The 15425-nt window shown below is 46.1% G+C and overlaps 1 protein-coding gene across 3 annotated transcripts in view; it reads right to left on the minus strand.

Annotated features, from left to right (window-relative positions):
* The window catches only part of DRC11 (dynein regulatory complex subunit 11), a 146868-nt gene that overhangs the window by 80272 nt on the left and 51171 nt on the right, over window positions 1-15425 (minus strand). For all 3 annotated transcript variants that reach the window (XM_077869338.1, XM_077869337.1, XM_077869339.1), the window contains one exon: window positions 1480-1564. In XM_077869338.1, the coding sequence (XP_077725464.1) occupies window positions 1480-1564 (85 nt within the window). The remainder of the gene's footprint in view (window positions 1-1479; window positions 1565-15425) is intronic.

Consider the following 15425-nt stretch of genomic DNA (forward strand, 5'->3'; position numbering starts at 1 on the left):
GCTGCCCAGTTTGTACATAAAGTTTTATTGGAACACAGCCATGCTCATTCATTACCTACTGTCTGTGTCTACACTCATGCTAGAATGAGTAGTTCATGCAGAGCTGATAGTTATGGCAGAGAACGTATGTTTCACAGCCTCACAAATTTACTATTTGGCCCTTTATGGAAAAAGTTTGTCGTCTCTAGTCTATGGCCACATGTCTTATTTTCTTAGTATAAATTCCTTAAATAGCATTTATGGATAAAGTAATATACACATTTGATATTTACTTGGTTTATGTCCCTCAAAAAGGTCACACTAATTTATATATTTATGTATCCAGCCACAATGTAGGAGAATGACTTCTCTCCCCACGCTCAGCAACTCTAGTGATTACCAGGATTTAAAATTTTTACCAATCCTATAGATGAAAAGAGCTATAGGAACATTATTTTATATTTAAATTTTTTAAAAAGATTTATTTATTTATTTATTCAGAGAGAGAGAGAGAGAGAGAGAGAGACAGGCAGAGGGAGAAGCAGGCTCCATGCAGGAAGCCCAATGTGGGACTCAATCCCAGGACTCCAGGATCATACCGCGGGCTGCAGGCGGCACTAAACCGCTGCACACCAGGGCTGCCCTTTTTTTTTTTTTTAAAGATTTATTTATTTATTTATTTATTTATTTATTTATTTATTGAGAGAGAGAGAGATATTTAAGTTTTTTGCTAGTGAGTTTAAAGGTTTTAAAAATCAAGGTAACATTTTTTTTTTTGCCTCCTTTTCTACTGAGGTGTTCAGATTTTTCTTAATATTTCCTAAGAACCGGGGATCCCTGGGTGGCGCAGTGGTTTGGCGCCTGCCTTTGGCCCAGGGCGCGATCCTGGAGACCTGGGATCGAATCCCACGTCGGACTCCCGGTGCATGGAGCCTGCTTCTCCCTCTGCCTGTGTCTCTGCCTCTCTCTCTCTCTGTGTGACTATTATAAATAAAAAATAAATAAATAAATAAAAAACAAAAAATAAAAAATAAAAAATATTTCCTAAGAACCCTTTATATATGAAAGATAGCTATTATCCCATATGTTGCAAATATTTTCTCCAGTTCTCACATGATTTTAATTCCAATTATGATATTTTTTGTTTTTTGAGTTTTATGTAGTCCAGTATATCAGCTGGAGTATATTAGCATGAATTTCATGATAATTTTAATAGCAATGCTTCTAGTGCTCTGCTGTTGAGCACGATGCAAGTTTTCTCTTGGTTTCTGTGATAAATACTCTGTTGTCACATCTCTCTCAAAGGTAAGACAGGAGAAAGCATGAATTCATTTTGAAGTAAATTTAAAAATACATAATTGATGAGACATCAAAATATCTCCATGCAAATATTTGCAGGAGAATCACCCAAACCTACCAACACTAGGAGCCCATCAGGTGTACAGTTACAGAAACGGGATTACAGTATATTCGTGTTTTATGTCTCCAGCATCTCCGTACCTGTTGCGGAGTCTTGTTGGAAAAGATAATTGCTGACCCTCCTTCTTCCACGTTAGGGTACTCAGGAAACATGCCAGTTAAGTTCCTGAGGAAGAAAAAGAGGGAAATTAAGTAGGAATGGACTCTGTCCTCAGAGTCCCACTGGCTGGCTCTGCGCATGGTCACTGAGATGGGCGAGGGCGGTGACGGGGGAGGCTCCCTGCCCCATGCGGCCGGACACCCTGCCTCGAAGGAGTAGCAGGACCCGGTCACGTTCCTAGAGGTTTGCTTCCTCCAGGTCATTGTGACTCGGAGACAGACACCCCTCTCTCTAGAACAGATTGTTCCCTTTCCTCCCACCCCCTTTTCTTTTTAAATTATTGAGGTACTCTGTGCCTGAGTTAGGAATGAAGACAGAAGCACAAATCATTTCTTCCTGTTTAAAACTTAAGATAAACACAGGGTTTTGAAACTAAACAGAAGGATGGAGTTGTTGGTGAAGACAAATTTAGTAACAGTGTGTGAGACGCACGGGCCCGCTTGAGGTTTCCATAGGGCTGAGGCTCCATCGCCTGTGGGGTCCAGGTAGTAATTTGTGCGTGTGTGCCACCGTCTAATTTCTACATTTTAAAAAGCAGACTTTGCAATTTAATATTGAGGAATTTCAGGAGGGATGGGTAGTTAACGATTTCTAAATTCCACGAATCCACCGAAGCAGAGAATCTAAGGATTAAGATGAGACCACAGTAGTGGTTCTCAAACTTTCAGCCTTTGGAGCCCTTTATGCTCTTGAAAATTTCCAAATATCTCAAAGAGCTTTTGTTTATGTGATTTATAGCTATTGATGTTTACTGTAACAGATATTAAAACCAAGAAATTTCTAACGTACACATTTTAACTTCGCTTAAAGATAACAATAATAAGCTCATTATATGTTCACATAAATAGCATTTTTAGCATATTTTCCAAAACCAAAAAAAAAAAAGTAGTGAAAGAGCGTTCCTGTTCTGCATCTTTGAAGTCTTTTTAACGTCTGGCTTGATGGAAGTTAGCTGCATGCTCATATGTGCTTCTGTATTCATTCTGCTGCAATATGCTGTTTTGGTTGAAGTTTGGGAAGAAAATCTGTCCTCACATTTGGCACATTTCATCATATCAAAATCACATTCATTAATAACTCCCCTGCTCTCAAAACCGAAAGTCTAAGTGATGAGAAGCTCTCAGGCTCACAGAGGTGATTACAAGATTTCTAAAATTTTAATTTTTGCAATGTCGGAGCTTTTCTTTCAGGCTCATTTGGTTCATTCTTGCAAAAACATTTCTCAAAAACATTATTTTTTTTGTCAGTTATTTTCCCCACGGAAAGTGGCTAGGTCAGCCGAAAGCAGACGACCTCACAGGAGCGCTTCCTCACGGCCATCGGACTTCGGGGTGCAGCCCGAGGCTTTCAGGTGCACTTCCAGTTATGTCACATAGAATACTACAAAGCTGTGTGGTCAAGGGTCAAGTGTTAATACAATTATATTTCACAGTGTCCTCAAGGATATTGTTAAATGAAACTTTTTGCTAAAGGCAGATGATGGTGAAGACCACAAGGATTCTGAATTGGGGCCACTGCTTCGTGCCGAGGAGCCAGCAGGCCCCGTCTGTGGGGTTTCCTGTGGCTCGTTCGGTAGGAACATGACATAGGTCCCCAGTTTTGTCTTGAAGGGAACTGAACACAATGGGGCATGTGTGGACAAATGCAGGGACAAGGACGCTGGAGGCGACCTCACACTAAGTGTGCCCTTCTGTCGGTGAAGCGACCATCATTGTAGCTACTTTGGTGGCCACATGCACTCATTTACCTGTCCGTCTGTCCATCCATCCATCCATCCGTCCATCTGTCCGTCCATCTATCCATCCATCCATCCATCCATCCAATCAACAAACACCTGATTAGTACCAACTAGAGTCTGGATGCAGTGATGTGAGAGAGTGATCTGAAGACTAAAACGTCAGCCCTTGGCCCGATGCCTCACCTTCCACAGTCACACGGCTGGTACATATAGCTCACCTCAGACACTGCTTGTCCACAAGACTCAAATCTCAACTCTTATTAAATTGCCTGACCATAGTCAGTCTGGTTTTGTGCCTCACTTGGCCTTGACAGGTCTTGGATAAAAACTATGAACACATTGGGACTAAAAGCGCGAGCATTCTCTCTTCTGTGCACCCACCCATTCCCCTGACGGCCCCCTTTACAGGCAGCTCCACTGTCTAATTTTATTTCCACGCTTTGAAGCTTGAGTGTTTTTGAGGATGCAGAACAAACCTAGAAACTTACATAAACTAAAAACTGAAAGGATTTCCCTGTGCCATTTCTAAAGTAGAATTCTTAATTATATTACACATCAATCGTTATAGTAAGATTTAATATTACATGATTCGTAGTACTTTTTTTTTGCGAAAATAGCATTAACTATATTTATTTTTAACAGATAAAAGAACATGTTTAGTTTTTTTGGTCACATTAGGTTAAGTAATTCATGATAATCTGAAATTGGATGTCTTGACCCTGAAGAATGCAACAACTGTTGCATGTAAAAGATTAACTTTAAAATTTACATCTAGAAATGATAGTGTAGCCTGATAGGCTTGTCTCACCTTCATGTGCACATTGTATGTGTGTGTGCATATGTGTGTTTGCACGTCTCTGCATTGTGTGTGCATGTGTGTGCATGCGCATTGCACGTGTGCATTGCATGTACACACATAACCACATAATGCACATACATGCACACACGCAATATACTTGCACACACAAGTATACAATGCACACACATGCAAGTACACACACATATATGCACACACATGCACCATGCACGCGCGCGCACACACACACACACACACACACACTTCCTTGTGCTCACACCACCACATGTTCTCCCTCCCTTGGCAAGGAGTCCTCTGTCCCCATAGCGGTGGGTTCCCTGCTTTGGGATATTCCGGATGCGCCCTGGGTTTGCACTGATTGGGGTTCTCCTCTTATTCCTGTCCGTGACTTAGTCACCTAGCGTACACTGAGACAAAACACGTTTTGAATTTTATGTTATGTTTCCGTGGCTGCTGGGTTTCAGCCTCACATTTTCAGTTGTGTGCTATGGCACAGATGGGGCCAGGGCCTCCTTCTCCCAAGTCAGGGTGCCAGAGCCGGGACACAGCTGATCTCTCCTGCTGCACATCATAAGGAAGCTGTGAGGTGATGAGGGCTTTGGCGCTCTGAGCTCAGCACCCCGTGAGCTGTAAAACCTCAGACTTGGGGAGAGGGGAGAGGATGTTTTTTGGCCCCCATCGTGTTCCTGGCAGAAATAGCTGGGCGCTGACAGCATCGGCTGCAGGTGACAGTCCATCTGGGGACTTCCGAGGGAGTGACTGAGGACCTCCAATGACATGGTGTCAGGAAAGACTACAAGTGGAAACAACGTATCTGGTTTCTGTTGGATGCCGCTCCCCACATGGGCACTTCATTCCTATCTTTGCCTTCTCCGCAGTCCCCGGATCACCAGGGGCGGAGGCTGTCCTTTCACCTGGGCAGACGTGTATGTTCACCACCCACGGTATCTGAACACCAGTGGGGCCCATAGAGAAAACCCACTGCTGTGCTTAGGGCTGACTTGTGGTGTGAACATTGACATTATTCAAACAACTGGAATTGCAAAATGATGGGCTCTTGGCCTGGAAAGTTCTCCTACCCACCTCTCTCCAGGATCTGCAACCGGTTGTCTGAATGTGTCCTAGGGGAGGGGAGTGGGGCACTGCCATCAGGTAGAGATGGCTGGTCTCCTCTGTCACTGGTGGAAGGGACTCCCTGCTCTCCATGATGGGCTAGCTTGGTCCTAACTCTCTGGACCTTAGAATGTGGCCTTACTTGGAAACAGGGCCATTGCAGATAGCATTAGTTGAGAAGAGGTCATACTGGATGGAGAGAGTTGGCGTGAATCCAATATGACTGGTGTCCTTATAAAAGGGGGTAATTAGGACCCCAGGGTAGACATGCACAGAGAGAGGACTGTGTGAGGACAGAGGGAGGACCATGTGAGGAGAGAAGGAGGACTGTGTGAAGACACAGGGAGAAGACGGTCAACCACACCCAAGGAGAGAGGCCTGGAACAGCCTACCTCACAGTCGGCGCATGGAAGCAACTGGATCAACATCACAGCAGTGGTCTTGAACTTGGAGCCCCAGACTGTGAGGGAGTGAATTCTCGCTGTTTCTGCTGCCCCGGTCATGGTACTTGTTACAGTTGCCCTAGGAAGCTAATCCATGAGTTTGGCGATGAATTCGCTGCTGCTAACTTCCCCTGATGCTCTACCACTCCATTCTGCTCTCCGTGGATCTTTCAGATGGCCGAGTCCTCTTTTCTGGAAGGTTCTCTTCCTTGGCTTCCTTTCCTCTTGCCTCTCTCACTGACCTTCCATTTTTTAGGGCCCCTTCCTCTGCCTCACACAGAAGGAGCTCAGACTGCATGGTCTGTAATCGGTATTTGAGCTCTCCACTGTCCCTTCCTTCTGAAATGAAGGGCTAATTGGATTCCCTCTGTGCTCTCCTGTCCCTGCTGACCACCTGCTTAGCCTTCTGGGCCAGGTCCTCCTCGTCTCCCCTACCTGAAGGTGCCGGGGGACCCAGGCCTCCATTCTTAGGCTCTTTTCTGTGCACGGCCATCAGGGTCTCATCCAGTTTCATGATTTCAAACCTCACCGCATGCTTCACCTCTCCCAACACCTCGTCTCCTGCTCATCTGTCCCCTGGGACTGCAGGCCTCCATTCAACTGCCTGCCCAGGATCCCCCTGCAAAGTGCAGTGAGTTCTTCATGCTCAGAGGGCCCAAACTCAGCCCTCATTCTCACCTTGCCCCCCAAACCTCTTCCTGTTCTTGTATTTCCCCATTTCAGAAAATGTGAACTGTTCTTCTAGTGGTTCCAAGGGTGAAAACCTAGAATCCCGCTCTTGAACTCTCCTCTTTCATACCTCGTCCACCCGCCAACCCTGCTGGCTCTACCTTCTGACCACACCTGTGGTCTGACTGCCTGTCATTGCCTGTGCTGGTCTCAGCCACCACCATTTCCACTTGCCTTACTATGAGGAACTGGTCTCCCTGCAGCCCACTGCTCCTGTTCTGACTACGCTCCTCACAGCAGCCAGGGCGATCCTTTCAAAACTGAAGCCATAACATGCCAGTCTCCACTCAAAGTCAGCCATCTCCCTCAAAGTGAAATCAATGTCTATATGGTGTCTGGACAGGTTAACTTTATGTCCCTGCTTACAGGCTTGGTTCATAGGCAATTAATAACAGCACCCCCTTTCATTCTTAAGAGGCCTGGTTTGGACATTAAATTACATGCTTCTTCCACTTGCAGTGGCCTTAGAAACGCCCCTCTGCACCTCCCTGGCTCAGCCCCACCACCTTCCTTCTGCTCTCCTACTCCCAGCTGCTCCTTGGTCTGCCTGGATTGTCCTTCCTCAGAGACATGCTCATCCGAGGAGATAACACACACGCTCAAATGTCATTGTATCAGAGAGTTCTTCCCTGACTATCTTGTATAAAAGAGAATTTTTGGCTAAACAAAACCTGTTTCCTCCTATCTGACAGCCAAAGGCCTAGCTGAGGTAGGTGTATCTGGGGTGGAGAAGAACAAGGATGTTTTTGGATAATTACTTTAGTTTCTCTTTGCAGTTTGGAAAACCCTTAAATAGATGCCAGGATCTTCTCTACTTAAGTTTTAACACAACAATCTCTGCAAAATTGTTGTGTTAAATATGTGGTCTCTGTGCATAATTATTGAAGTCACAGCTTTCCCTCAATTACACTTCGAATCTTGAGTCCAGAGGCATCGGGTTATCTTTGCACTTTCATCATTTTGCTGATTGGCCAGGTGAATGCACAGCTTGTGCTACGATGCCTATTCTTGGATGCCCCCCCCCAACTGCTGCCACCCCAACTTCCATTTGTCCTCCAATCACTGCAACAGGCAAGGCCAGAGGAGGTGTTTCAGTGTGGCACCTAACGGAGCACAGGATGCAGATAATGGAACTCGTCACATGGCTGCATGAAAGATCACCTGAACCATGCAGGCGAGGCCTCTCTCCTCTCACCCAAGTCCACAGAACAAAACGGAAAAGTAGAGGCAAGAAAGGGGAAAACTGTCCGAGAACACAAAGCTTGAGAAGCAGGTAGGAGCTTGGGATGAATGGATTTGTCAGATATTTCTGAGTCTTAGCATTTAGTCACCCGCAAACAAATGCGGGCACATCCCATCGCGGTCACGTTTGCTTTAAAGCAAGAATTCAGCTTTGTGGAACAAAATTTCACTTGTCTTAAGTCCAAGTTCCAAAAGATAGGCTTTATTTGAGGTTATTCATGTAACCCTTTCTCTAAAAATATTTAGAAAGATGTAGGAACGCTGTGCGATATATATCAAACTCTAGAGGCTGTTCAATAGTTCTCAAAAATAAACGACACTTCCGTATCACTGAGACTGATCATTCCTGGAATATTACCAAAGAAGGAAGCCGAGGGCCACTGAGTCTGCATCCCTGCCAGAGAACTAATCTTCTAGGTGATGATATGTTCTAGCCGTGCCAGGGTTGGATAGCTGTGGTGGTCTGACATTCCTTCCAGTCTCTTCTAACAATCCTGTTGCACCATCAGTTATTTAGGGTGACAGTCTACAACCTTTTGGCCCCTAAGCGAGGTCTGCACCCATAACACCTGCTCTCCTCTAATTGAGCTTCCATTATGGGCTTCACATGAGTAAAGCGATCCCACTGGTCCTAATCCATGCTCACTTGATTGGCCCCCACCCGCATCCAAATCCTTGGTCCATGATCCCACTTCCAATCCCTGTCCCCGGCTGTCCAGGTACGGCAGGTGCTCTGAGCTTCTCTTAGCCTAAGAGAGGAGCTCCTGTCTGAAGCACAGGGGACCCGAGGCCCCATTCTGCCCCGAGGCCAGTGGCCACTCCTGCCCACTCTCCAGCTTCATGGGGCAAGTGGGAAGTATCCCAGCCCTGTATCCGGCAGGGTGACAAGGCCATTTCTTTATTGTGCCTAAGATTTGCTTCCACCAGGGCTCCATGGTCAGGAGGTGGAGGCCGGAACTGGGGGAGAGAAATTGCCTCCGCACTCAGGACCCTGTGGAGCCCACCTGGCCTGTCTGGAGCTGCCACGCACCCCGAGCCAGCCCAGGTCACACATCCCGGGTGTCTCCTGCTACCTGCAGCAGCGCGTTCTGGGAGGTCAGCTGCCCCACGCGGGCTGCCCATGTCGCCTTAGCTTCAGTGGGAGAGATTACAATTGGGCATACCCACCACCCGCCGCGGGCCACCGCCTCTGCTCTGGGGGACGCGGGGTGGTGGCAGCCCTGGTCCCTTTCCGAAAGAAGAGAATTCACACTCAAACATGCCACGCTGTTCCGATCTCCTTGTGCAGTCCGCTTCCTCCGCACCAGGAAGAGAAAAAGGATCTCTTGTCAGGCTGGAGCCCGGTTTGTTGAGAAAATATGATCACTGAGCCCTTGTCTCAGCTCCCGTTGCAGGACATTTGGGTGCTTTTTCCAGACGTGGAATAGCCGCAGGACGTGCACTGACAGATCTCACAAATACTCTTTTAGGTATTTCCTCATGCTAAATTTTATCAGAGAGGTTAGTCCAGGGCATGGGTGGTGCGGCCTTCCTGGACGCCTGCCGGGTCTCCGGAAGATCTCCCGGGGCTGCTGACGGGAGGCCCTGGCCGAGGGGCCGGGAAGGGAGATCCCAGCCCGACTCCGTGGGGCCCGGCGTCCCCGGTGAGCCGCTCACCTCATGCCCCGATGTGTTAGCTCTCTTCCTTCCTTGATGCTTTCACCATATTGCCTTTTGGGGTTTTGACCCGTTTGAGTATAAAAATGGAAGCCAGATGTGAGTTTGTATTTCTTGGGCCGCTAATGGGGTGGACACTCTGCGATGTGCCACGTGCATCTGTGTCTCCTCGTTTCTTGGATCCACTCGTGTCGCAGAAATTCTCATCGCTCACACGCCTGCTGCGTGAGTGCTTACAGAGCACCTTCACGCATGCCTTTCACAAAGTAATTTCTCATTTCATCCTTACAGACATGGTTCGAGATAAGCATTTCTTTCCATTTGGCAAAGAAGGGAATTTGGAAACGTGGGAGTTCAAGCGACTTATTCCCAAGACAAATGGTTCCTTAAGGGAAGAGCCCAGATCCTGACTTGGACTTGTGCCTGGATGCCCCGGGTGCCCCTGTTCACCACAACCGCTTACCGCGCTTGCACCAACCCTTACACAAAGGATTCCTAACACTTTCGCTGTCACGTGTGCCCTGAACACTTTCCACAATCACACACTGCCTGCCTCAGTGGTTCCACTGTTGGGACGCCTCCCAGAAATGAAAGCAGACGTACTCTGTGGTGCAGTTTGTACTGGCAAAAACTGTAAATAATAATAAAAAAAAAACTGCAATAAAACCCTGCAAATAATCACCCTCTGGGGAATGGTTATATAATCATGGTAAAGCCTCATGGTGGAACTCCGCTCCTGGACCTGACTCCATCTGTTCTTTGCTGCGGGCACTGCGTAGACGCGCGTATGCATGAGTAAATTCAGCAGTCACAGAGACTAATCTGCTCATAGGACATCAAGGGGAAAGACCAGGCTGGGAAGTGACATGCATTTTGGAGACAAGAGGGGATAGGAGAGCCTCCCGGGTGTGTTTCTGTCTGCAGGTGCGTGGAGACCGGGCAGCTGAGACCCAGCGAGGTGCAGCTGGGTTCGCTCACGGCGGTGGGAATGGACGGAGGAAGGCCATGAAGCTCTTCTCTGCACGTGTTAGTAGAGCTTTCTTGCCATGACATATGGGAATTACGTTGGCAGTTCAACAAAACAATCAAGTAAAATAAATTACAATAAAAACAAATGTCATATTTGGTTGATTTCCTTTTTTCTTTTTTCTTTGTTCTTTTGGTTTCCTTTTATGTCTTATTTCAGGGTTTGATTTTTATACAGACTTCGTAAATTCTACAACAGAATTAGTCCAATGTTCTTTGACAGTATTTTTGTTTCTTTAAGTTAGAACATTGTGACCTGTCTCTAGGAGGATTAAATTCTCCATTCTGTTTTCTACTCCTTGTTGGTCTTAATGATTAAATCAATCTAGTTATCGTAACTATGTTGTTTGTATTCCCATGACTTCTCTTTACTTAATTTATCATACGCTATGAATTTCCATCTGCTCGTCCAGGCCTGGGCCCTCTACTTGGCTCCACTGATCTTATGTTTATGCTTTCATTTGAGTATATTATATTTGCCTTCTTTTTTTTTTTTTAAGATTTCATTTATTTATTCATGAGAAACACAGAAAAAGAGAGGCAGAGACACAAGCAGAGGGAGAAGCAGGGTCCTCGCAGGAAGCCCAATGTGTGACTCGATTCAGAGACCCCGGGATCACACCCTGAGCTGAAGGCAGACACTCAACCACTGAGCCACCCAGGCGTCCCTATTTTTCTTTATAACATACTTGAAAACACACTGCCATTTGCCCTTCTCTGTCGTTTTTCTCTTGTTTTAATCCTAATGGCTTTAATAATTATGTTTTCAAGTTCAATAAATAAGCCTATTCGGATTCTAATTGGAATAAACCTCTCTCTATAAATTACCTAGAGCAGATGTGTCCTCTTTCCATTTAACCAGGAACGTGGCATATCTGGCCATTTATTCACGTCTCTTTTTATTCCATCCTGTTAACATTTATAGACTTCTTAAATTTTTGCATATTTTTCTTCCATCTTTAGTCTAACATTGATTTTTAAAACCTACATCTTGCCACTTTCTTTAAAATATTTATTCTTATTTCTTTCTCATGTCATCTTACTGAAAACAATTTTTATTAGGGCACAGATGACTATTAGGGGCGAAGGCCATCCATACCGCCCTTTCATTTCATGGGAACACCTTCAGTGTTTCTTCATTTTTTAAAAAATTTATTCATGACAGAGGCAGAAGCAGGCTCCCTGCGGGGAGCCCGATGCAGGACTTGATCCCAGGACCCATGATCACGCTCTGAGCCGACGGCAGACACTTAACTGCTGAGCCACCCAGGGGCCCCCAGTGTTTCTTCATTAAGTGCAGGGCTTTCTTTTGTTTTTTTAAAAAATACTGGATGTTATCACTCATTTGTTTACTCATTCATTCACTGATTTAGAGCTTATTTATTGAGTATCTACTATGTGCCAGACACTGTTCGAGGCACTTGGAAAAAAAGCAGTAAGTAGAAGCTGTAAAGGTTTTATTTCTATTCAGCTTGCACTATGTTATGCCAAGAATTAATCCTTGCCTTTCTGTTTTTAAGTTTTAAAATATGAAGTGGGTGATTTTATGAAATGATTTTCCTGCATGAGTTGAGATGATCATATCGCTTTTATTGGTACACATAACATTGAATTTTCCTACCACTTAACTATTTATGTTTCTGGGAATAAACATTTGTGGTCTGATTTCGAGCCAGTTGGAAATCTAAACATGCTCCCTGAAATAATGACTGAGCCAGAGACAAGAGTCCAAATGCAAACAGGTTAGAGATGGACAAGAAGAAAATCATGACATGTAATTTTATTTACACTTATTTATTTTTAAAGATTTTATTTATTTGTTTGAGGGACAGAAAGAGCATGCACAAGGCGGGAGAGGGAGAGGGAGAAGCAGACTCCCCACTGATCAGGGAGCCTGATACAGGGCTCAGTCCCAGGACCCTGAGTTCATGACCTGAGCTGAAGGCAGACACTTCACTGACTGAGCCATCCAGGTGCCCCACGATATGTAATTAAAAAAAAAAAATCGTCCAGAATAAAGATCCAGCTCCATAATCACATGCTTCTGACTTCCCTTTTCCCAGACCCTGGGGAAGCAGCAAGCAAGTAAGCACACACCTGGGACCGGTCTGGGAGCTAGAGTTCCTGGGCAGGGGGCTCCTGCAGTCCCTACAGCACCTGCTGTGAGGAGGGAGGGGTCCCTGGGCTGATCTGGGCCTCTGGGAGCGACAGGTCACAATCAATGCTGCAGGACTGTGAGGCCAGGAGTGAAAAGGAAGCCACTGCAAGGTCATGACCTGCCTTAGGGTTTTAAAGGCTGGTTCTTCTTCCTTGTGGTGGACAGATTGTCCGCAGTCCCTGTGTTCATGCCATTGTGTGTTTCCTTCCCCTTGAGTGTGGGTGGGACTGGTGGCTGGCTGGTAACCAACAGAATACAGCAAGCATGACGGCCGGATGTCACCTCTCTGATTGTTCTGTGTGGTTGTAATTCCCACCTTGCTCTCAGACTCTCTCCCTTGGTGGCTCTGATGCGGCACACTGCCAGACTGGGAGGCCCACGTGGCAAGGATCTGGGGTGACTCCGGCTAGCTCCGAGGTCCCACTAGTAACCGTGTGCTGCTGGCAGCCACAGAGCTTGAAAACCGACGAGCCTTGGGGGACCCTGAACAGAGGATACAGCTAAGCCCAGACTCCTGATCCACTGCAATGGTGAGACCTTCTATGGAGGTGGTTTGAGGCCTCTAAGTTTGTAAGCTGGAGTGATACTGTCAGCAGCCATAGATCGTGAATACGCTGAAACAGGTCTGGGGGGCAAGGGTGACTGCAAGAATGAGTGAGGAGGCCACGCAGTCTAGGTGGGGGCTGATGTAGCTCAGACCAGACCCAGTGGCAGCAAAGACGGAGGACTAAGCAGTGGGTGGGTTTGTGGCATATTCTGAAGGTAAAGCCAATGGTATTTTCTGACGAAATAGAAGTCGGGCTGAGAGGACAGAGTCAGGGTTGTGGCTAGGACACGGGCAGGGTGGGGTCTCCATCTGCTGGGATGGGAAAAGCTGTGTGGGGCAGCTCTGAGGGAACAAGGGTCTGGACGTGCAGAGCCTATGAGGTCCCCTGGACATCCGAGTGATACCGAGGGGACTGCCAATCTCCAGGTCTCTCGGGGCTGGGGACTCATATTTGGGAGTCAATGAAGCCTGGATGAGACAGAGAAGGCCCAGGAATGCAGGCCTGGGCCCTGGGCCTCTGGCTGTCAGGAGGTGGGATAGAATAGGAGGGACCAACAGCACATTTGGGGAGCTTCTATCAGCACTTCCCAGCCAGGATTTTCCCCCCACCCCTTTTCAGATGATTGCACTGCCTTCTATACAATGTAACCCAAGTCAGCCTCAAGATAGGGCATTTGTTGGACAAACTTGATGATTCCACAGAACCAGGGGAGACTACTACAAGTCAGATGGCCTTTCCAGCTGGAAAGGGCGATGTCCTTGGGTCCCAGGGACAGGTCCATTCCCTACATCGGCTGCTGCTTCTTGCCTGTATCCTGAACATCTTCGGTGTGATGACTCATGGTCATTGAAAATGCAGTGTAATCTTTCAATAACCTCATCTAGTACATGTATTGAAATGAGTTGCAAAGAACCTTCCATAATAGTATACTCATTATTAACACTTTTGTGCTCAGAACTTGATACCATCTTCCCGTGTAATGCTTCCAACAGTCCTACAAGGTAGGTACTAGTATTGTTGTCAGTGGATTTTGGAGAAAACTGAGGCTCGGCAAGTTTCAGTGACTTGCCCACGCAGAGCCTGGGCTGGAGCAGCTCCAGAACCTTCGGGACTCATGTGCAACTGAGCCGATAGTTGTCGGAAGCAACTGTCGGTTGAGGTTCCAGTGATAAAAATGTAAAATAAAGCTCAAGACGCAATAGAGAAGCATTGGGTGGCTAGATGTATCATGAGCATCGTATTTTCCTGGAAATGAAGAAAGCCAGGTCTCTGCCGCTGGTTAGCTGTGTGGTGCAAGCGAAGTGCTTGGTCACTGTGGGGACCTAGCTCACTTTCTTCTGCCAAACGGTGTATTCGAACTAGGTTTATTCCTTCAGTTGTTAAAAAATAAGTATGGCGTGGCTATTAGACCATTTCCAAAGTTCCTTTCAGCTCTAGACACTCTAAGATTTATATGTGGCGGAAGTTGGTGGGGAAAGGCAATGTTAGTTTCTTACAGAATCTACTCAGTGATTAATGTTACTTTCTTATAAAAATATATTTGACGTAGCCATCTGACTTTATAACGCTTTTATTGAGGAAGCTTGTGGAGAAAAACACCCGTGCCTTATTATATCGTTTGGTTAGCAAATGTGAGGTACCGAGCGTTTGGTAACGTTAGGGCCTATTAAAAATTTATGCGTATTGTCAAAAATTCTTGCATAAACGTGAAAATGACCAGCTCTAGAGTCTGAAGTGATTTAGAAAGCAGAACTATAAAATGATAAATATTTCCCTTGAGGTCTGACACTGTGCTTCAATGGGTCCCACCATTTCAGACTCCCAGGACAGAGATTTATCTGTGTTTCATCAAGTATGAAAAATATATGGGTGGAGGGGTTTCCGGCTGGTCCCCCCACCAAGTCATCCAGCTACCTCCATTAATGTCAGCAGACTCATAAATTTCTCCTGTGTTCTAAAGAAAGCAGCTTGTGCCACTGCACAGAAGCCCCCCAAAAGTGTCACTTGCTGCCTATAAATTCACTTACACTCCATAAAGGCAATTGGCTGCACATGGACTTAATTACCAAGGCCCTCCTTGGGAGACGGAGGGGCTCACCGTTTCTCAAAGGAGAGGAGGAAAAAGTAGTGTGCAAAAAGCAGGGCAGTTTCATGGTGGCACGTTACAAAATCTGATTTATTCACTGATGTTTCTACTTATTAGTGGGATATTATAAGCAGTTATCACTCAAGACGGAAGCTTCCTTCTTGATTGGAAAGCACTACCTTTGCTCATGCCTGAATCCTATGGGGACCTCCCCGCCCTACCTTCTGCCCATTCTTATTTTATTAAAAGAAGCAATATGCGAGTGATTGCACAATTTACTCTTTTGATTCTGGTTTACTCTTCAGTTGAGA

The sequence above is a fragment of the Canis aureus genome, chromosome 24 (assembly GCF_053574225.1).
Source record: "Canis aureus isolate CA01 chromosome 24, VMU_Caureus_v.1.0, whole genome shotgun sequence".
Lineage (NCBI taxonomy): Eukaryota > Metazoa > Chordata > Mammalia > Carnivora > Canidae > Canis > Canis aureus.